General features: G+C 39.4%; 1 protein-coding gene across 1 annotated transcript; it reads right to left on the reverse strand.

The window, feature by feature from the left end:
• Positions 1–9,436: 9,436 nt before the first annotated feature.
• GDF2 (growth differentiation factor 2) lies at positions 9,437–12,458 on the reverse strand (the record flags this gene model as incomplete). Its single annotated transcript, XM_084289758.1, has 2 exons — positions 9,437–10,377; positions 12,113–12,458. 2 exons carry the CDS (start codon positions 12,456–12,458, stop codon positions 9,437–9,439), a joined length of 1,287 nt encoding a protein of 428 aa, XP_084145884.1.
• Positions 12,459–16,813: the final 4,355 nt, after the last annotated feature.

Genomic DNA, 16,813 nt, shown 5'->3' on the forward strand with positions numbered 1-16,813 from the left:
ATATATCCAACAAAAGGAACAATTAAATTGTTCTAAGAGTCCATTAAAGATAGGACTGCTCTATGGCAAAAGCTATAAAACATGATACTATAATCACAGGTATCTGTGATAACCAGGCTGTGCTCTCATTTTCAAAAATTAAATCCTAGTTTAAAAAATGTAGCCAATTGCTTTGTCAAAGGAGAGGACTGGGATATAGCTGGAATTTTTGCTGATAATGTAGAAATAAGTAATTAAGCTCCAAGTTTGCCACAACATTTTGCGTGCCTGATTGGTAGTGAAACAGTGAGATTCAGACTTGTTGCATCTTTGTAGTCTGGTGTGTGCATACGTGTGTGTGTTGGCTGCTCTGTGTTGTGACAATGTGTGATACCCACCACAGAGCTGACTCCAGGACATTATCACCAGCTTGAATTGCTCTTCTTGCTTTCTTCTCACAAAGGATAATCCAGTATTCCAGGGCAAAAGTAGCTGGGATAAAAATGCTCCAGCAAAACCACACTTTGTCCAGAAATTGACATTTGAGCTCAAGGATTTATTGCCAGAGCTGAATTAATTTCTCATGTGGACAATACAGTGGACAGGGCTTCAAAAAATGGGCTTCTGTTTCTAGCTCTGCCACTACCCTACTGAAACGACTTTGGGCAAATTGATTTCTATTGCTTTTCTAATCCAAGACTCTTCTGTCTGTTTAGTTTGTAAAGTCTGGGGGGCAAGGGATCTCTCTTGCTACACTAATGTCTACCACATACGCTGCACTTACTTCCAATGTCAGACTGTGCCTCTAAAGGCTGTTAACACAGGAATAATTGTGCACACTGCAGCGTATGCTAAGACAATTAGTTCAACAGGCAAGATATTGTACTTCATAAATCCCCAACTTAATTCTTAAGCACCATGCACTCTGTACACTGTCTAAAGCAGGGGACTTTCAAAATAAAACCACTAGGAGCTGTGGTACATAGTTGTATCACATGTGATCTTAATTCTGACACTTCACGTTGGAGTGCTTAACTCTTTAACCGTAATTCACTATTAGCATTTTTTTCTGCATTCCACCATCTTTCAATTAACTTGAAAGTGAAGATATAGATTAACTAATTTTGTTTTGATGGAGAACAAAGCATAACAATTAAGAAGAAAAAAAAAGTGAGATCTAAAACAATGACATAAAAATGTGTAAACATGAAAGAGAGATTTTGCCTGCTGGGCTAGGGGGTTGGGTTGTTTTGTGGGTCCCCTTTTCTTCTTTCTTCTTTCTTCCTTTACTCCCACTGGGTGCTGGAGGAGGGCATGCCCAGAAGCCAAGGAGCAGGGTTGCAAAATGGATCCATTGTGACAGGAATTGGGAAAAAAAGTACAATAATCCATGTCCCTAAGAATATGTCAAGATGGATCTCTATTTCTGTCTGTCTGTGCAGTAGCTCTGAGCATACAACTTTCTATCCCACAAAAAAAAGAGAATGACATTGCATGTTTAGAGAGTGTACATAGTACTTTCCTTTTCAATCCTTCAGTACATAGTACATAATGGCCACCTATAATTATATGAAAATATTTACCAAGTATGAATTAATGGTGCAAAAATTTAAAGTATTTGCTATCAAAACTGGAGAAACTCAAAGTTTCTGGATTTCATGTAACTTCATTCTGCTAAGTAAATCACAGTAAATCTTCAAAAACCTTATTTTTTTTTTTTCTAGAAGGGCCTTCTTTTACACTGTATTCTTCTCTGTGACTTTCTACTTTTAGAATAGACATAACTTGAAAGGACAACGGTTTACTCAAATTATCTCATTTTCAACCTTCTGTGCAAAGGGTAGCATGGAATGTTATGAGTGTTTTATATGAGGTGTTAATAGTCACCTCATCTTAATCTGAATATAACAGACATAGATGAATAGCCGTAAGAACCATACTCAGAAAGAAGATAGCAATAAACACTGATCATTTTTGATCAAGATACGTGCCAGATAGTTATCTTCCATAGCTAAATAGGTTCTATATATCCTACATTAAATTCATTATATGATTTTTTACTTAGCATTTAAGGAATTAGTTTCACAGATTTACAATATTCTTCTCTACTTTAGGCATATTAAGAGGCTAAAAATCTTGAAATAACCATTTCCTCCCTGTGATTTTTGTGGAATCATAAGATTAAAACAGGAACTCTTTTCTGTTTTTCACATATATATTGTGCATTTTATCGTGTTCTAAAGATTTTCATATCAGGAAGACTGGAAAAGGTAGCTGAGGTTTATACAAAGCTAGGATTTTGAGAAATATGCATAAGATTATGATTAGTTTCACCCAGTAAAATCCAAGATATGGAAACACTCCATACTGCAATATATTCCTCAAGTTCAGATACATGTTCTTCCTCATGTTTTTTGCTATTGCCCTTTATCTCTAGCACACTGAAACAAACCTCGTTTCACATTATAAATGTAAAATAAATGCTTTCTCAACATGTATGAATTAAAAGCTAGGACAGTGGAAAAGTTTCACACTGGATCTTTTCAGTGATCTCTGATTTCTTGTGCCCTGAATTCAATGTGATATGTATCACTCATTTCTACCTTTGTAATTTTTCATAAATAGTGTTAGAAGGTGAGAATCCTTCCTTATGTGGTGTGGATACTTCAGGCTTTGGAGAAGAACAATTTACTTATTCCTTTCTTCCTTCATAGAACTTAAATTTTTATCAAATATGTTGTGCAATGTTATTCTGTTCATTGAATTCTCAGTATCTAGCATGTAATTCTATCATGAAGTCTAATTTATAATATAACCGAAAGCAAATCAAATTCCTATTTTGATCTTAGTTTTGATCTGAACTCAACAGCTCAGGCCTAGTTCTTGCTTTTATATCTCATAAACTTTCATGACCCTTTAAAATCTGTCCATGAGTATTTCATTTTCTGACTTCCTGTAGCTATGAACTTCCCACATGCTCAGAAAAAAGTATTATTATTTTTTTTTTTTAGATTAGTCTGCCTGGACAGAGTAAATATTTTGGTACTTGTCAGATACTCCCCGTTTGTCATCTGCAGCTCACCATTCCTTTACAGGACCACTATAGATCATTTGGTCACTGACAAGCTGCAGTAGCAGGAAGCTCATCTGAAGGTGGCAGCAAGAGCTGCTTTCTCTCTGGGAGAAATAAATTTTTGAACCTAGAAGCTATGCCAATAGGGTAATGGTGAAATTTGGACACAAACTACTTTTCATTTTAACAGAGCCTCCTAATATAGACATATTTTAAATTATATGTAAGAATTAGAATTAATTTAAAGGTGATATTGGGCTCCTAAATACTGAGAGGTAGGGTTTATTAGCTCAATCATGGGACTATGGTAATGAGAATGTTAATGTTTCCAGGACTTTGGTAAGTCTTTCTAGACAAACCTCCCCTGTCTTTTATAGATGTACAAGTCTGGGTCAGTACTACTTCATGGCTGTCTGTGTCGGGCATAACTGAATTGCATAGGTATGGTCTATGGCTTTCTTTTCTGTTCTGTTCTTGCAATGTCTGGTACAAAGAGAACCTTGTACCTGAGAAGGCTTTCTAAGTTGCTTGGTAGTACAAATAACAAATAATATCACCCTAAGATTCTTTTATAACTTCTAAGCTAAAAAAAAGTAATGTTAGGGTTTTGTTCCTAAATCTTGCAGCTTTTATGCTGTACAAACCTGTAGAGATTAAAATTGAAGCTGGTGGAAGGCTTTTCTTTCTTTCTTAGTGTTGAAAACTTTCCATTTTATGAAAATAACTCTTAAAATTAATAATGATTACATTTGTAACAATAATACCTTAAATCCAAATTATGTTGGATATTATTCTTCTGCTAACCCCTTCCCTTCCCTTCCCTTCCCTTCCCTTCCCTTCCCTTCCCTTCCCTTCCCTTCCCTTCCCTTCCCTTCCCTTCCCTTCCCTTCCCTTCCCTTCCCTTCCCTTCCCTTCCCTTCCCTTCCCTTCCCTTCCCTTCCCTTCCCTTCCCTTCCCTTCCCTTCCCTTCCCTTCCCTTCCCTTCCCTTCCCTTCCCTTCTTTAATGTCCAAGAAAGAGAAAAGCAAAGGAATAGAAGAATGAGAAGACAACTTATATTTTTTACTAAAAGATTGGGGAAGGGTAGAGAATGTATATTCCCATTTTGAAACATCCCTAATTTCAGCCAGGATTCATTGTATGATCAGGAACAGGTGGAGAGTCATGGCACAGTTGTAATAAGCTCACATTGACAACTCTGCTGAACTGCCGTATTCTAGATAAGCAGAAAATTCAGGAGGGTTTCAGATAAATGTATTGCAGTTATCCAGCCTGAGCTAATTTAAGCACACAGTTTTGCATTTTTAAGAAGTAATTTGTCAACAAAAATAGGAAATAGATGTGCAGTCCTTGGAGAACTGGTGTATTGTGTGTTTGCACTATACTATCTGTATCCTGTAGATCCTACACTTCTAATGGATTTGTTTGTCCAGCATGATGAACCAAAACAGAGTTAACTGATACTAAGTAGTAAATATTAAATATATCATCAGGAGCCCTCCTATCCTTAATATTTGAAAAAGCGAGAACTCCAGTAAGGCCTTTATTTAACTACCAGGTACTGCAAACAGCTTCCACCAAACTCATTCCTAGAGACTGTGCTGCTGATGCCTCTCCAGCTCTGAGGCCAGATGAAAGCCACCCTGCTGCAGGTGTCTACTTCACTGGCCTAAAATGAATGTGCTCGGTATGTCCAGGCAGATGAGCCATTGCTGTCTTAAGCCATAGCGTTTGCCATAAAGAAGTATTTTCTCCACCACTCCACCAGAACTCCACCAGAAGTTTTGGTTCCCAAGCCCCAGACCGCCAGGTCATTGCTTGCTCAGCTCTTCTGGTACACTGGGCCTGTGTCAGGACGTGTGAGTGCTACCAGCGGCACGGCACGGCTCTGGCCAAAGCTTATGTCCTGATGAGGGGACAGACTCATGGCGTCCCATTTTCCAGGGCTACACTGAGGCCCTTCTCCTGCGAGGCTTTCAGCTGACTTATGACTGACTATCCAGCATAAGGTTTGTGATCAGGTACAAAAGAGAAACAGGGCCAGCTTGGCATCAACAGGCCACACAACGGCTCTGAGGCAGGTTTGCAGGATGATACGGTGCTGAGGCAGCCTGGTGGCAGCAGTCAGTGCACAAATGGCAGCAGGGCAGTTGAGAGACATGAAAATAGCAGAAAAGGCTGTGTCCAGCCCAAAGGGAGACAGACTTTCCACAGAGACATTAGATTTTAATGCACCACGACATGGGGAATAATGAAAGGCCATGGCAGCCCAGAGCTGGTGCTGAGGCAGCATGTGGACCTCTCACAGCCTAAACATAGCACTGAGACAACATGTGGGCCCCTCACAGCCCAGAGATGGCACTGAGACAGCACATGGGCCCTTCACGCTCTGGCACTGAGACTATGTGGGGATGGGACAGAAATTAGAAAACGTGAGGAATGCTGAAGAGGGCACAAAAATGGCTCAAGGCATTTTGTAGGCCTCAGTCAGTGCCGGGGCCGCAGAGGAGATTTGCGTCTCAAGCACATCCAGCTCCACTCTCCTGCCCTGCAGATAAGCAAGAAGAGCTCTTTCACCACCTTGCTCGCCAGAGACTGAAGAAGGACCTGCCCTGTGCTAAACACGACAAATGGTAAGTTGGGGAGTTCAAATGGGTAGAAGGAGGTGGTTAGCTCCAAGATGGCAGCTAGAGGGGAAGCAGAGCTTCTGTTAGTGTTTGAGGACGGGACCTTCCTCACACAGATTGCTCATTTACTACATGTTGTCTTTGCCAGATTGTTCTGTATGCCCTTCTGTACCTTTCCAGTCTTCCCTGCAGTAACAAACATCAGTTCAGTGCTGCATATGGGCAGCTACAGTGAGGTGTTAATACCTCCTAGAGTGCGCTATGTGGACCTACGTGTGCGTGATTACTGTGACCAGGCACAGAGGGAGGCTGGAGGAGACTCAGCTGTGGTCTGGGAGATGTGTTAGAGCACAATTGTGTCTGAAATTATAAGCCTCCTTGAGAGAGAGTCTAAAACCTGTTAATCTGAATTTCAGGAGTTGCCAGTTCTGGGTTAACATTTCTGTATGGTCAAGGATATTTCCAGCATAAAGGTATCTGAGCAGATGCCAGCTGACAACCTCCAGATTCCTATGAGGCTATTGTCTCTTAATCGGTAATCATGAAAATGGAGATCTTTTTGGCTTTTGGTGATCACTGGTGCTGTGTTGTTGTTAAGTGATAAATTGCATCTTCTGTTCTTTCGTGTTGAGACATGACACAGAGGATATTTTGCCTACTGCGTACACAGAAAATGTGGGAAGATGTGTAAAAATAGCAACAGTTTTATCTCCTGAACAGCTTCCACCAGCTCATCATTGTATCTATTAAGAATGGAGTGCTGCTGTGCAGCCTTAAAATTGTCTGTGGCCATCAGCTGGTGATTCTGATGTTAAAATGGCAGTTGTTACACAGCTAATGGGTCTGAATAAGAGGAGGTACTTCAGCCACGTGTTTATGTTAAGCAAGTATGATTTGTTTTTAACTGTTCGTGTGCTGGACATTGCACAAGCCCCAACCTGCTCCTCAGTAGCAGCAAGCTGCTGGTCAGTATCCACTGTTTGGTGGCGAGGGGGGCTTTTCTCAGTGTCTGATGGGGCCTGGCTTGATGCAGGTGGCTGGGTGCTTTGCCTGCTCATGTAACCTGTATATTTTCTAGTGCTTTTTGGCCACCTGACTGATTCTTTGCACCCCAAGGAAACTGAAAAGTGAACTTGGGCAATTGTTTAAAATCAAATGTTCAAAACTACATAAATTGGGCTGCTAAATTTACAATGTAAAACCAAACACCAATCTGACACATACTTCAGCCATGCTGTAGGTAGCATCTGTAGTCACGACTGGGCTCTCATTCCTTCTTGACCCTGATCATCACCCTGTGGAAAGATTCATGTTTCAATTTACTGCTATACCAACCAAAATGTTAAGCCTTTGGGAACGTGATCATTAGAGCTGGCTGGAGGAGGAATTTTTGTTGTTGTTGTTGAAATACAAAAGAGACTTGTACTACAGTTTTTGGGAAAAAGTCTATAGAGCTTCACTGGAATTCTGATAGCATAGCTAGGATCTGAAATTTTGAGCCAAAAAAATTGGCGTTAGATATTTTTATGTTTATTTTTTATTCAAGTAAGTTTGGAAAACAAAGATTAATATTTGACTTCTGAGTGTGACAAAAAGAAAAACTGACTGTAGAGAATTTCTCTCTGTGGGGACTGGTCTTTCTTCTTCCCTACTATTTCATTTTTTCATTTGATTATGGATGAAGTCCTGTGTTCAGTGAACTTGGAATTATAACAAGGACCTTGTGTTTAGATGACTTAAGAGCAGCACACAGTTGCAATTACCTTAACACACGGGTGAATAAGTTTTCTAATGTGTTCACACCACATACTTGTTTGGTGGTTTGTTTTACTTTAAGAGGACAAGTTGTACAAACTTTCATGAGCTTAGGAGACATCAAAAAAACAAGGAGAGAATACGGGGGGGGGTCTGAAAGGAATAAGACATAACAACTGTAAGATGACAGAAGCCAGTGGGGAGTGGTAAAATGAGAGGATGTCACTGGAAACCTAAGAGTTTAATGACATGCATCTATGGATGGATGGAGTTTGCATGGACCCAGACCTCAGATCTGATCCAATTGCAGCTCAGTTCTAATGAAAAAGGCTATAAATCAGTCCCAGGATTCTGATGAATCGTGCTTTGTGCTCATGGTCTGTGATATAACCATCAGTTCTCGATGGAATTACAACCATCCTGCTCACACTCACCTGCTATTTTCTCTGTATTAAGTTAACAATAGTAAATAAACTGCATATTAGATTTCAAGCTGAGCTGTTCGTGCCGAATGAATTCGTCTTGCCCACAGGCTGCCTTAATTTAAAACATATGTATTCATTTAAATCATGTTGCTTCCATACATTAAGCTTCTGTTCAGACAATATTCAATATTTTGTACAGACATATAGTTTGGTATGAGTTTGAATCAAAAGTGTTCTCTGATAGATTTTTTTATTTTTTTTTTAATTTATTTATTTATTTATTTATTTTTTTTGTGGAAGGTGGAGTGGTAGAAATGAGGTGGTCCATGAGAGCTTTGTACAGCACTTAAAACTAGCACCTGAAAACAACACAAGACACTGTATTTTCTTGCATGGGCAAAACCTTCACTAAAATCAAAGAAAGTTTTCTTTAATAGCAGGAAAGATGGGATTCTTGTTTAGTGAAAATACAAGTGAAGTCAGGAGGATCATTGTATGATAGTGTATTTATCTCATGCAATAGCATGTGTCCCAAAACATAGACAGGAATTTTCAATTAATCCCATTTCTAAGGCATGAAAGAATTTTGTATGTAAAATAGAGTTTCTCGCAAGAAAAAATAAAGAAAAAGAAAAACACCCTGGTGGCAGACTCCAAAAAAATTATTTAGACCCCTAAAAATGAGTTCTTTTCACAAGTGCTGAGCACTGCCAACCCCCACTGTTGTTGGGATACAGCTCCTAAGACTGGACATTGTTTGACTGCATGTTCTTGCAAAGAAATACTAAGAATATGCAGTAGGTCAAAGTGGCTCTTTATCTTTGTCCAGAGATAAGGGCTGCTGTTCCTCCTAGGAAACAGTGTCTTAGAAGCGGAAGGCTGTGCTTCTTATCATTCAAGTATGTGCCATAAAGGGGTAAAAATAGGGACATTGAGGATAAGAAAGATGAAACCGAGGCACCTGCTACCCACAGAAGGAAACTTGGGAATGAAACAAGATGGAGAGTCTCGTCTGCTTTGGAAATTGCAAAACTTCACTTAGAGGAGTAAATAATTTGTCTTAAAATGATCTGTAAAAGCCGCTGAGATTACTGACATGAGAAAAGGCTTGCAGAATTCAGACTCCTGACTTTACCATGAAGACCAAATTCAGTTCACTGAGTTTTACAAAAGTTGAAAATATCAGAGTTGGATGAAAGAATTGTATTTCTCTGTCTATTAAACATGTACAGGACATCCTCAATCCCATAGGCTGCTTTGAAGATGCTTTGGTTTGTGACCTGAACTGATTTAAGAGAAAAGTTCAAATAAGGTATTCAGATTACATCACTGTTAGAAATAATGCATGGTTCTTTCAATCTCACAAAACTTTAATTCATGATACATAATGCAGACTATTTACAGTGATTGCTATTTTTTAAATGCCAGCTTTCCTTCAAAAGAAGCGGCACCAAACAGCCAGCCCAATGCTGTGCTCCAAACCTTGTTTGCAAGGATTTTCATTTGCATTACTAATGTACAGATTTACAGAGAGCAGAAGGAGGTGTATTCTTATTCTCAGCGCTCCTGCCTTGTATACTACCTGCAGCCACATTCCGCCACTTTCATCCCTTCGTAGTTATATATCAACGTGGGCACCCCAGCATCATCCTTATAGAGAATGGAGATGGAATCCAATTTGGTTGGAACACAGCAGGCCTTAGAAGCTTTCTTCGGGTTTTGGAGGTGCACGAGAGTTTGGACAATAGCGTGTTTTGTTGGGGTAACGTTATCTGTCAGAGGGAAGAAGCAACCTCCTTTGCACTCAAAAGCCTCGTAGTCTTTGGGAGCGATGATCCAGGAATCCCAGCCAATCTCCTCGAAGTTCACATGGAGGGAAGTTCTCCGGCAGTGGTTGGCTCCGATGCTTCTCTTGCTTCTGGAGGAATGCCGGCGGGGTCCAGTGACAGCCTTTCCCTCTCGCGGTTCTTCTTCTTCAGACGAAGTGTTGTTCTTTCCTAATTTATTTAGTACACTTTCTTGTTCATGAACAATCATTTCCCGGAGCTCCACTCTGGTCTCTTTTGTCCCATTGCTGCGGTCATTGGAGAACACTATTAACAGGGGCAGATTTTTATTGTCAGGAGTAACACTGATATCCAGCTTCCCACAAGTGAAACCACCCAGAGCCTTACTCTCAATAACAACCTCTAGCTTGTTTTTAGTCTTCAGTTTGTCTGCCCTGACCCATCTTTTCACAGCGCTGGATACTTCAAACATCTCCCAGCCACAGTCCTGGATATTGTGGGAAACGAGGAAAGATTTTGTGCTTTCTGGGTTTTCCCAGTAGTCTCCATCTAGAACATCATAAATGACCAAGTTGCCTTCCAGTCTAGACAGAGACCCAACTTCCCTGTGACAGGAGATAAAAATTCTCAGTTCAGCTCTGGTGATTTCCTCATATCGTGGAATAGAGATGTTGAAGAGCAAGATGTGTTTCTGAAATGGATTTTCTTCTGCTGAAGCTAAAGAAACAACATCTGCAATAGGAAATTAAAACACGTGGTTACAGTGCTTCTGACTGTCCAAATAACTTGCTTTTCAAAGATGCAGGATATATTTTGGGAGTGAAATAAGAACATGGTTACCTAGTAATAAAAAAATGATCCTGTCTTCTGGCCAGGTTTCAGGAGCAGGGAGTGAAAAGCCAAAATGGAGGTCCCTGATGGTGGTGGTATTTTCACTAAGACTGGTCAGGTGAGTACGGGGAGGAGTGGAGGGATAGTATCAAGAATCTGCCTAGAAGAAGGTGTGGGTGATGCTGGTCAATAGTAGGTGAGTAAATAAAGCATCTAAAGCGTCCCGATTTAGCATTTTCCTGAAGAGATTTTTACAGAAAGGATTCTCAAAAAAACAGTGGGAATTTACCACTGATCATCATGCAATGGGATGAACTTCTCCCCTAGTATGGTGAAGTATAGTACGTACTTGTCTCTTTCTAAGAATTAACTGTGCTGAGGCTTTTGCCTCAGCTGTCTTCAGATAGCTTTGAAAGCAGCTTGGGTTACTGAGAGTTAGGGGAAATAGAAAAGCATTTGAAAAACCTGAATCGAAGCTTGAGGGTCTGTCTAATTTGGCACTTGGTGATAAACGGCCTTTCATGTCTGGGTCTGTTCCAGGCTGGACTCACTGAGCTTGTGTGATATATATATATATATATATATATATATATATATATTTTTTTTTTTTTTTTTTTTTTTTTCCTGCAAATGTATGTGCAGTACCAGCAGTCTGCCTTGGGAGGGGCAGATATTTGGCTGGAAGATCATACTGGTAATGTTTTAAAGTGATCACTGACTGATGTCTGTTTAATGGTCAATGTAAGATAATTACTCAAGCGTCATTGAGTTTTAGGACAATTTTAATTGGCTACTTTTGATCCTTGGCTACTTTTTACACTTTTTCAGTGTTCACCCTCTAAAGAATTCTGAGAGGAGAGTGAGATGTGGGAACTGTAATCTAGCTGTCATACTGTTAAGGTTTCTTTCCATTTCAGGACTAGGGTCACTGATTTGAGGATTTGGAGATCCCTATAGTCCCTATAGTGCTGTTACCTGCATATGTCTATTTTGTATATAAACAGATTCTCCCTGTCTCATTTCTATCCCAAGAATTGCATTTACTTATAACTATTTTTTACTACTTCTTTATGTAGAGCTTTCAAAAATCTATTTATTTTTACACAGATCTTGATCTTTTGTTGTTGTTGAGACAAGCTTGATTTCCACTTTCCCTGTAAATCTGCCTGCCTAGCCCATAATCTGTGGGGACCAGTGCTGTTCCTTGCTTGGATCCATAGCAAATTTCTCAGCTGGCTACTGTGTTTTTAAGGATAACAGGAGCCTACCAGAAAGAAGAGCTTTATTGCATGGATATCTCAGTTATAGATGATCAAAAGTATTCTAACACAGAAGCTCAGTGACAAATCCCTAGCTCGGAGAAACATGGTTCATTTAATGCTGTATTCAGGGCATTGACTCAGTTGATGCATTTGAGAAGAGAATATTGTACATCAAAGAAGAAAACTTAAGGTAATGGTATTTTTTAAAGATGAATGAAATGATGGAGCAAGACTACAGTCCAAAATTTTAACCTGCTTAGTTTCTAAATAATCTGTGGACACTCAGTTTCCTCAGAAATTCAAAATAATCTGAGTAACTGCTGTCCATATAATTCTTCAAAAATTCTAGTCCACATATGCAGGACTTCTCCTACCTTCAGTACTGAAGCTCCTCACAATGTTGGATGCGGGGATGGAGGACTTGTCCGCAGTATATCTGTTGTATAAATCAATCATGAATTGTGGTGGTTCTTCCTTGGTCTTCACTTGTGAGGGGACCCTTGATAAATTCAAACTCCTTAGTAAATCCATCTTCATATTCTCCAGGAAAGATTTAAAGTCAAAATGGGTCTCCTCTTCCACTTCCCCAGGATCGTGAAAGGGTGCATCGGACTTTCCCATAGCTGATAACTTGTCCCAGTTTTCCAAAGGCTTGCCTCTTGTCAGACAGGCAATGATATTGAAAACAGACAGTGCAGCTAATACTCCAAAGTAATGCATTTCTTATATATTTACTTTCTGATGGAGAGACGAGAGGACAGGGGTATTTTAGCTGATTAAAAATGTTGTGCTATTACAGACAGAGGAAAGGAGATGGAAGGCAAACAACTGGAATGCCCTTTGCAAATAACTTTCTTGTGTTCTTTTCGCAGTCTGCTTCAAACCCCAGCCTCTTGTCAGTTGTCAAGCAGATTGGTTGTACACTTGCCCTTATCTGAGTCATTGATGCCATGCTTCAGCTTCTGTTATCTAGCAAAGCTCTTAGTTAATGAAGATTCTGTAAACATCTGACAAACACATATGGCTGTTGGGAAGGACATTGTATATTGTAAAGAATCCACATTTCACTTAAAGGTCATCATTGCTTAATTACACTCTTTTTATCATTTCCTTTCCAACACAGACAGAAGCTTTCTTAGGGACGTGGAGGATTACACAGTTTTCATCAAGACTAGAAAACAGAGATCTAGAACAAAATTACTCTATTGGCTGTTAGTAAATAACATCTCACAAATCTCTGTCATGGTCCCTTAACCTGCCATCAGAAAATCTCCAGTAATTTGATGGAGACCTGCGATTCTGCAAGACATGATCTCATGCCATTGCAAACAACCTTAAAACTTAATTCGTTTATCAGCTAAGAGCTATTATTTGTACACAGTGAAATATCTGTTTTGTGTCAAGTTTGCTTCGTGCTGTTTGCAGGCTTGTCCATTTGCAGTTTGATTCCTTTGGTAGATGGGAATTAATTATTGTTTTTATAGTATCTTACGTAATATATTTCTTAGATTCTTGATGGTCATTCCAGTCCCAGAGCAACCAGTCATTATTTTGGTGACCTCAGAATAAAGACAGAACTAGGCCTTCAAGGCTAGGTGGAAAGTAAGAGGTCTCTGTGAAGATTATCTATGCAGATAATGTTACCCATGAAAAGAAGTGGCCAAGAGAAAAATACAAGTTTGATGATATCATTTCTCATGATACAGAGGAAAATAAAAAGTGTATTTATAAGCAAAAATGGCACTTGTTATTTATCTGAATGAATCTCATTATCTAATCATGTTCTGTCAATATTATTAATGCATCATTTTTAATAAGCACAGCTTAATCCACACTGCACAGGTGCCACAAAGTCTGAATAGCACTAGGAGCTCTTACATTAAAAAAAAAATCACAAAGATACAGACAAGATTTTGTCCTTTCTTCTCTAGATTTGTAGCAGGGCATACACAGTGTTTAAAGTGAGCCCAGACTTCTCAAATGCTCACTTTTGTATCTGTTCAGTTGACAACTGGGATCCGACAGTCTGGTAAACTATGTTCCTAACCTGGAAAGTGAGAAAGGATTGCTTTGCACTGATCCTGTTCTCCTGAATTAGCAAGATTGTTATGTATCAGGTATCTTCTACCTGTGTGCAAGAGCCTGATGGCTTGTGTTTGGCTAAAGCATAACTTTTCAAGGGTCTCCAGAATATCTGAAGATATCAAGAACTGGAGTTTTTTTGTTTGTTTGTTTGTTTGTTTTTGTAGCACTTTTTCCAGAAGACCATCACTCACACTTAAAAAAATTCCTGGTACTTCATTTATTGTTTCATTGTGTCTGCCCTCACCTTCTAGACACTCGTTCTTTCCTGCTGGCTTAAGGAGCCCCACAGTGCAGGCATTTCCCCCCCATCAAAGTACTTGCACAGTGTAATCAAGTTACTTCTCAGTTTGCTGTCTTATAAAATAAACCGTTACAGAATATATTTTCCAGAACGTGTCTAAAAATGCACCGACTCTTCTTGTTTTCCCTGTGTCAGAATTTCAGTGCCTTTTTGAAAAGGTGAACCATGTGAGGCTACACATGGTTTTTCTAGTCCACCAGTACCACATGCAAAAATAAAATCTCATTTTCTTCTGGGGTTTGCTCCACTGTGCATCTTTTAAGTCTTTCATGTAGCTCTTTTTATGTAGTAGCATCACTGTGGATGCTCATATAATGCTATAAGACCATGACAACCAGCAAAACTGTTTGAAAAGTCATGATTTTCAAGGGTGCAATCTGCTCAGTAGGAACAACCTCCATTTCTTGTGCCTAGGTACAAAGTTCTGCATTTGTCTACCTTGAAATGATTTTTGATTACATAGAGTGCGGCTAAATCAAGATGTCTATACAAATACTCCTCTCCTAAACACTCCTATGCAGATGCTGTGGATGTTGTCATATAAAGACTTCCAGTTCATATACGAAGATGTCACATAGTGTCAGGCCAAGTGTCATCTTTGCAGAAACTTTACAATGAACAGTTTCATTCAGTGACAATTGCTTTTGAAAGCTGCTCTTTGAGGTTTGGCAGTGAGACAGTTGTTAATTCATTTGATAAACAAATACATTTATATTGTCCAGTGGTTTCTTCTAATTGTGCTGCCTTGTGAAAGTGAAGTGAAACAGTCCACAAAAACCTAAGTGCATTCTATCTGTTGCTTTTACCTCTGACAATTAAATTGTGATCTCAAAGAATGAAATGAATTTTGGCTTAGAAAAAAATGTCCTTTAAACTTCGCTGACTAGTATCAGCTGTTTTCCTGGCTTATCTGTCTTTAATCATGCAATATTACTATATCCTCAATTCTGTCAGGATTAATTGTGGGATTATCTTGACCTGCTATTTTAAGTGTTTGTCAATAAAACTTTCTCAAGAAATTTTAACACTGAGTGGAATGGTTTATAGGATGGTCATAGAGACCAAAAGGGCTGTTGGAAGAGAAGAACCAAGACAGCAGTGATGGTGGTGTTTTCCAACAGCAGCTGACTGCATTTGTGCCATTTTAAAAATAATTTAAAGTGTTTAATGCAAAGCTTCCTTTTCTGAAGGAAGTTTAGATGTCTAATACCAAAGACACAGAAAGTAATAGCCACTTCTATACAAATAGTGGTTAAGGCCTTGGGCACATTTGAGAATTGACCAATACAGCTAAACCAGAAAATGCCTTGTGAAAACATGGGTTTCTACTCAAAGTTACACTATTCCCTAAATGAAACAAATTTTACTAATATGAGAATTGTTTTGTTTGTATAGTAATTTTGGTTTGCCTGTGGTAAATTGCATAGTTATGCCAACAAACTTTTAAATGCATACTTGATCTTTCAAGGTTTTCTAGGTATCCTAAAGAGTAGTAGGAGTAGTGTTTTACCTTATATCCTATAGACCTTACAATAGATTGTAGGATGGTATCTCTCTTTTGTAATTGCTTGCATGGCACGTCTTGGAAAGCAAATTTGTACTCAGTGACTAACTCAAGATACAGAAAAGATTCCCAGAGGAGAACAAAATGCAAAAGACCATATCATAAATACACTACACTAATATGTCATTCTGTTCACAGTTGATGCTAAATGGGATCAAGATGACCTACAAAAAAGGATAATTCTTCATGAAGAACAGAAATGGCAATGGCTTAACGTACTTTGGAAAGCGTTACGCTTAACGGCTGTTCTGTTGGAACAAATGATGGATTTCTGAGAAGTTTCTCATTTTTCTTTATGCATCAGCATTACTCTGTCAACATGAGTTGAGTGTCTCTTGATTTATAAAAACACAAGACCCTACATTTTTAAGGGAGGTCTTTAACAGCAATAGTATGCAAAGGTTTGTCCTGGTAGTACCCATGTAAATCCCTGTAATGCTTTTAGAGAAGAAATGCCTAGCAGGATCCATGACCTTTGGGCAATTGCTACAAGGTCTTAGAGATAACTACTTCTTAATGAGAGCTGTTGGGAGGAACTGGGAAGAACTATTGATAGAGTAACCTTGCAGACACTCCCATGTACGCAGAATCTTGGTTTGGTGTAGGTTAGCAGGAAGGGCCACATTTACACAACCCCTGTTGTCTGGGAATCTGCACCCCATGAATATGGAATATTTATGGTAGAAATTACCTAGCGCCTTAGCAGGAGAGGAGCCTTCCAGGTCAGGTCATTCATCTGAGGGTAGTGTGTGTTTTGTCCTTTCCGTGAGCAATACAGCTCTAATAAGATGAGCTGGTACAGAAGGCTGGACTGTCCCTTGAGTGAGAAAGGCTCCACAGCTTGCTCTCTGTACTACCTCACAGACCTCAGAAGGTTGTTCTGCTCCTGCTCCGCTCAGGTGGTCGTACAGCAGGTGGGTGAAAGTGGAGCACATCATCAGTGTATCCTGGCACTCAGGGATGCAGAGGAAGAGAATTGACTGGCTCAGTAATGGAACAGCAGCTCTTAGAGGAGTGCTGCAGTTATAGGGGCTACGACAGATGCATCAGCAGAGGATTATGCAGGAGTTAGAGGGAAGCAGAGTTATTTCTGTTAAGACTTTTAATGGAACAACTGCCAAAGAT

The sequence above is a fragment of the Netta rufina genome, assembly GCF_964035555.1.
Source record: "Netta rufina genome assembly, chromosome: 7".
In the NCBI taxonomy this organism is placed as follows: Eukaryota; Metazoa; Chordata; class Aves; order Anseriformes; family Anatidae; genus Netta; species Netta rufina.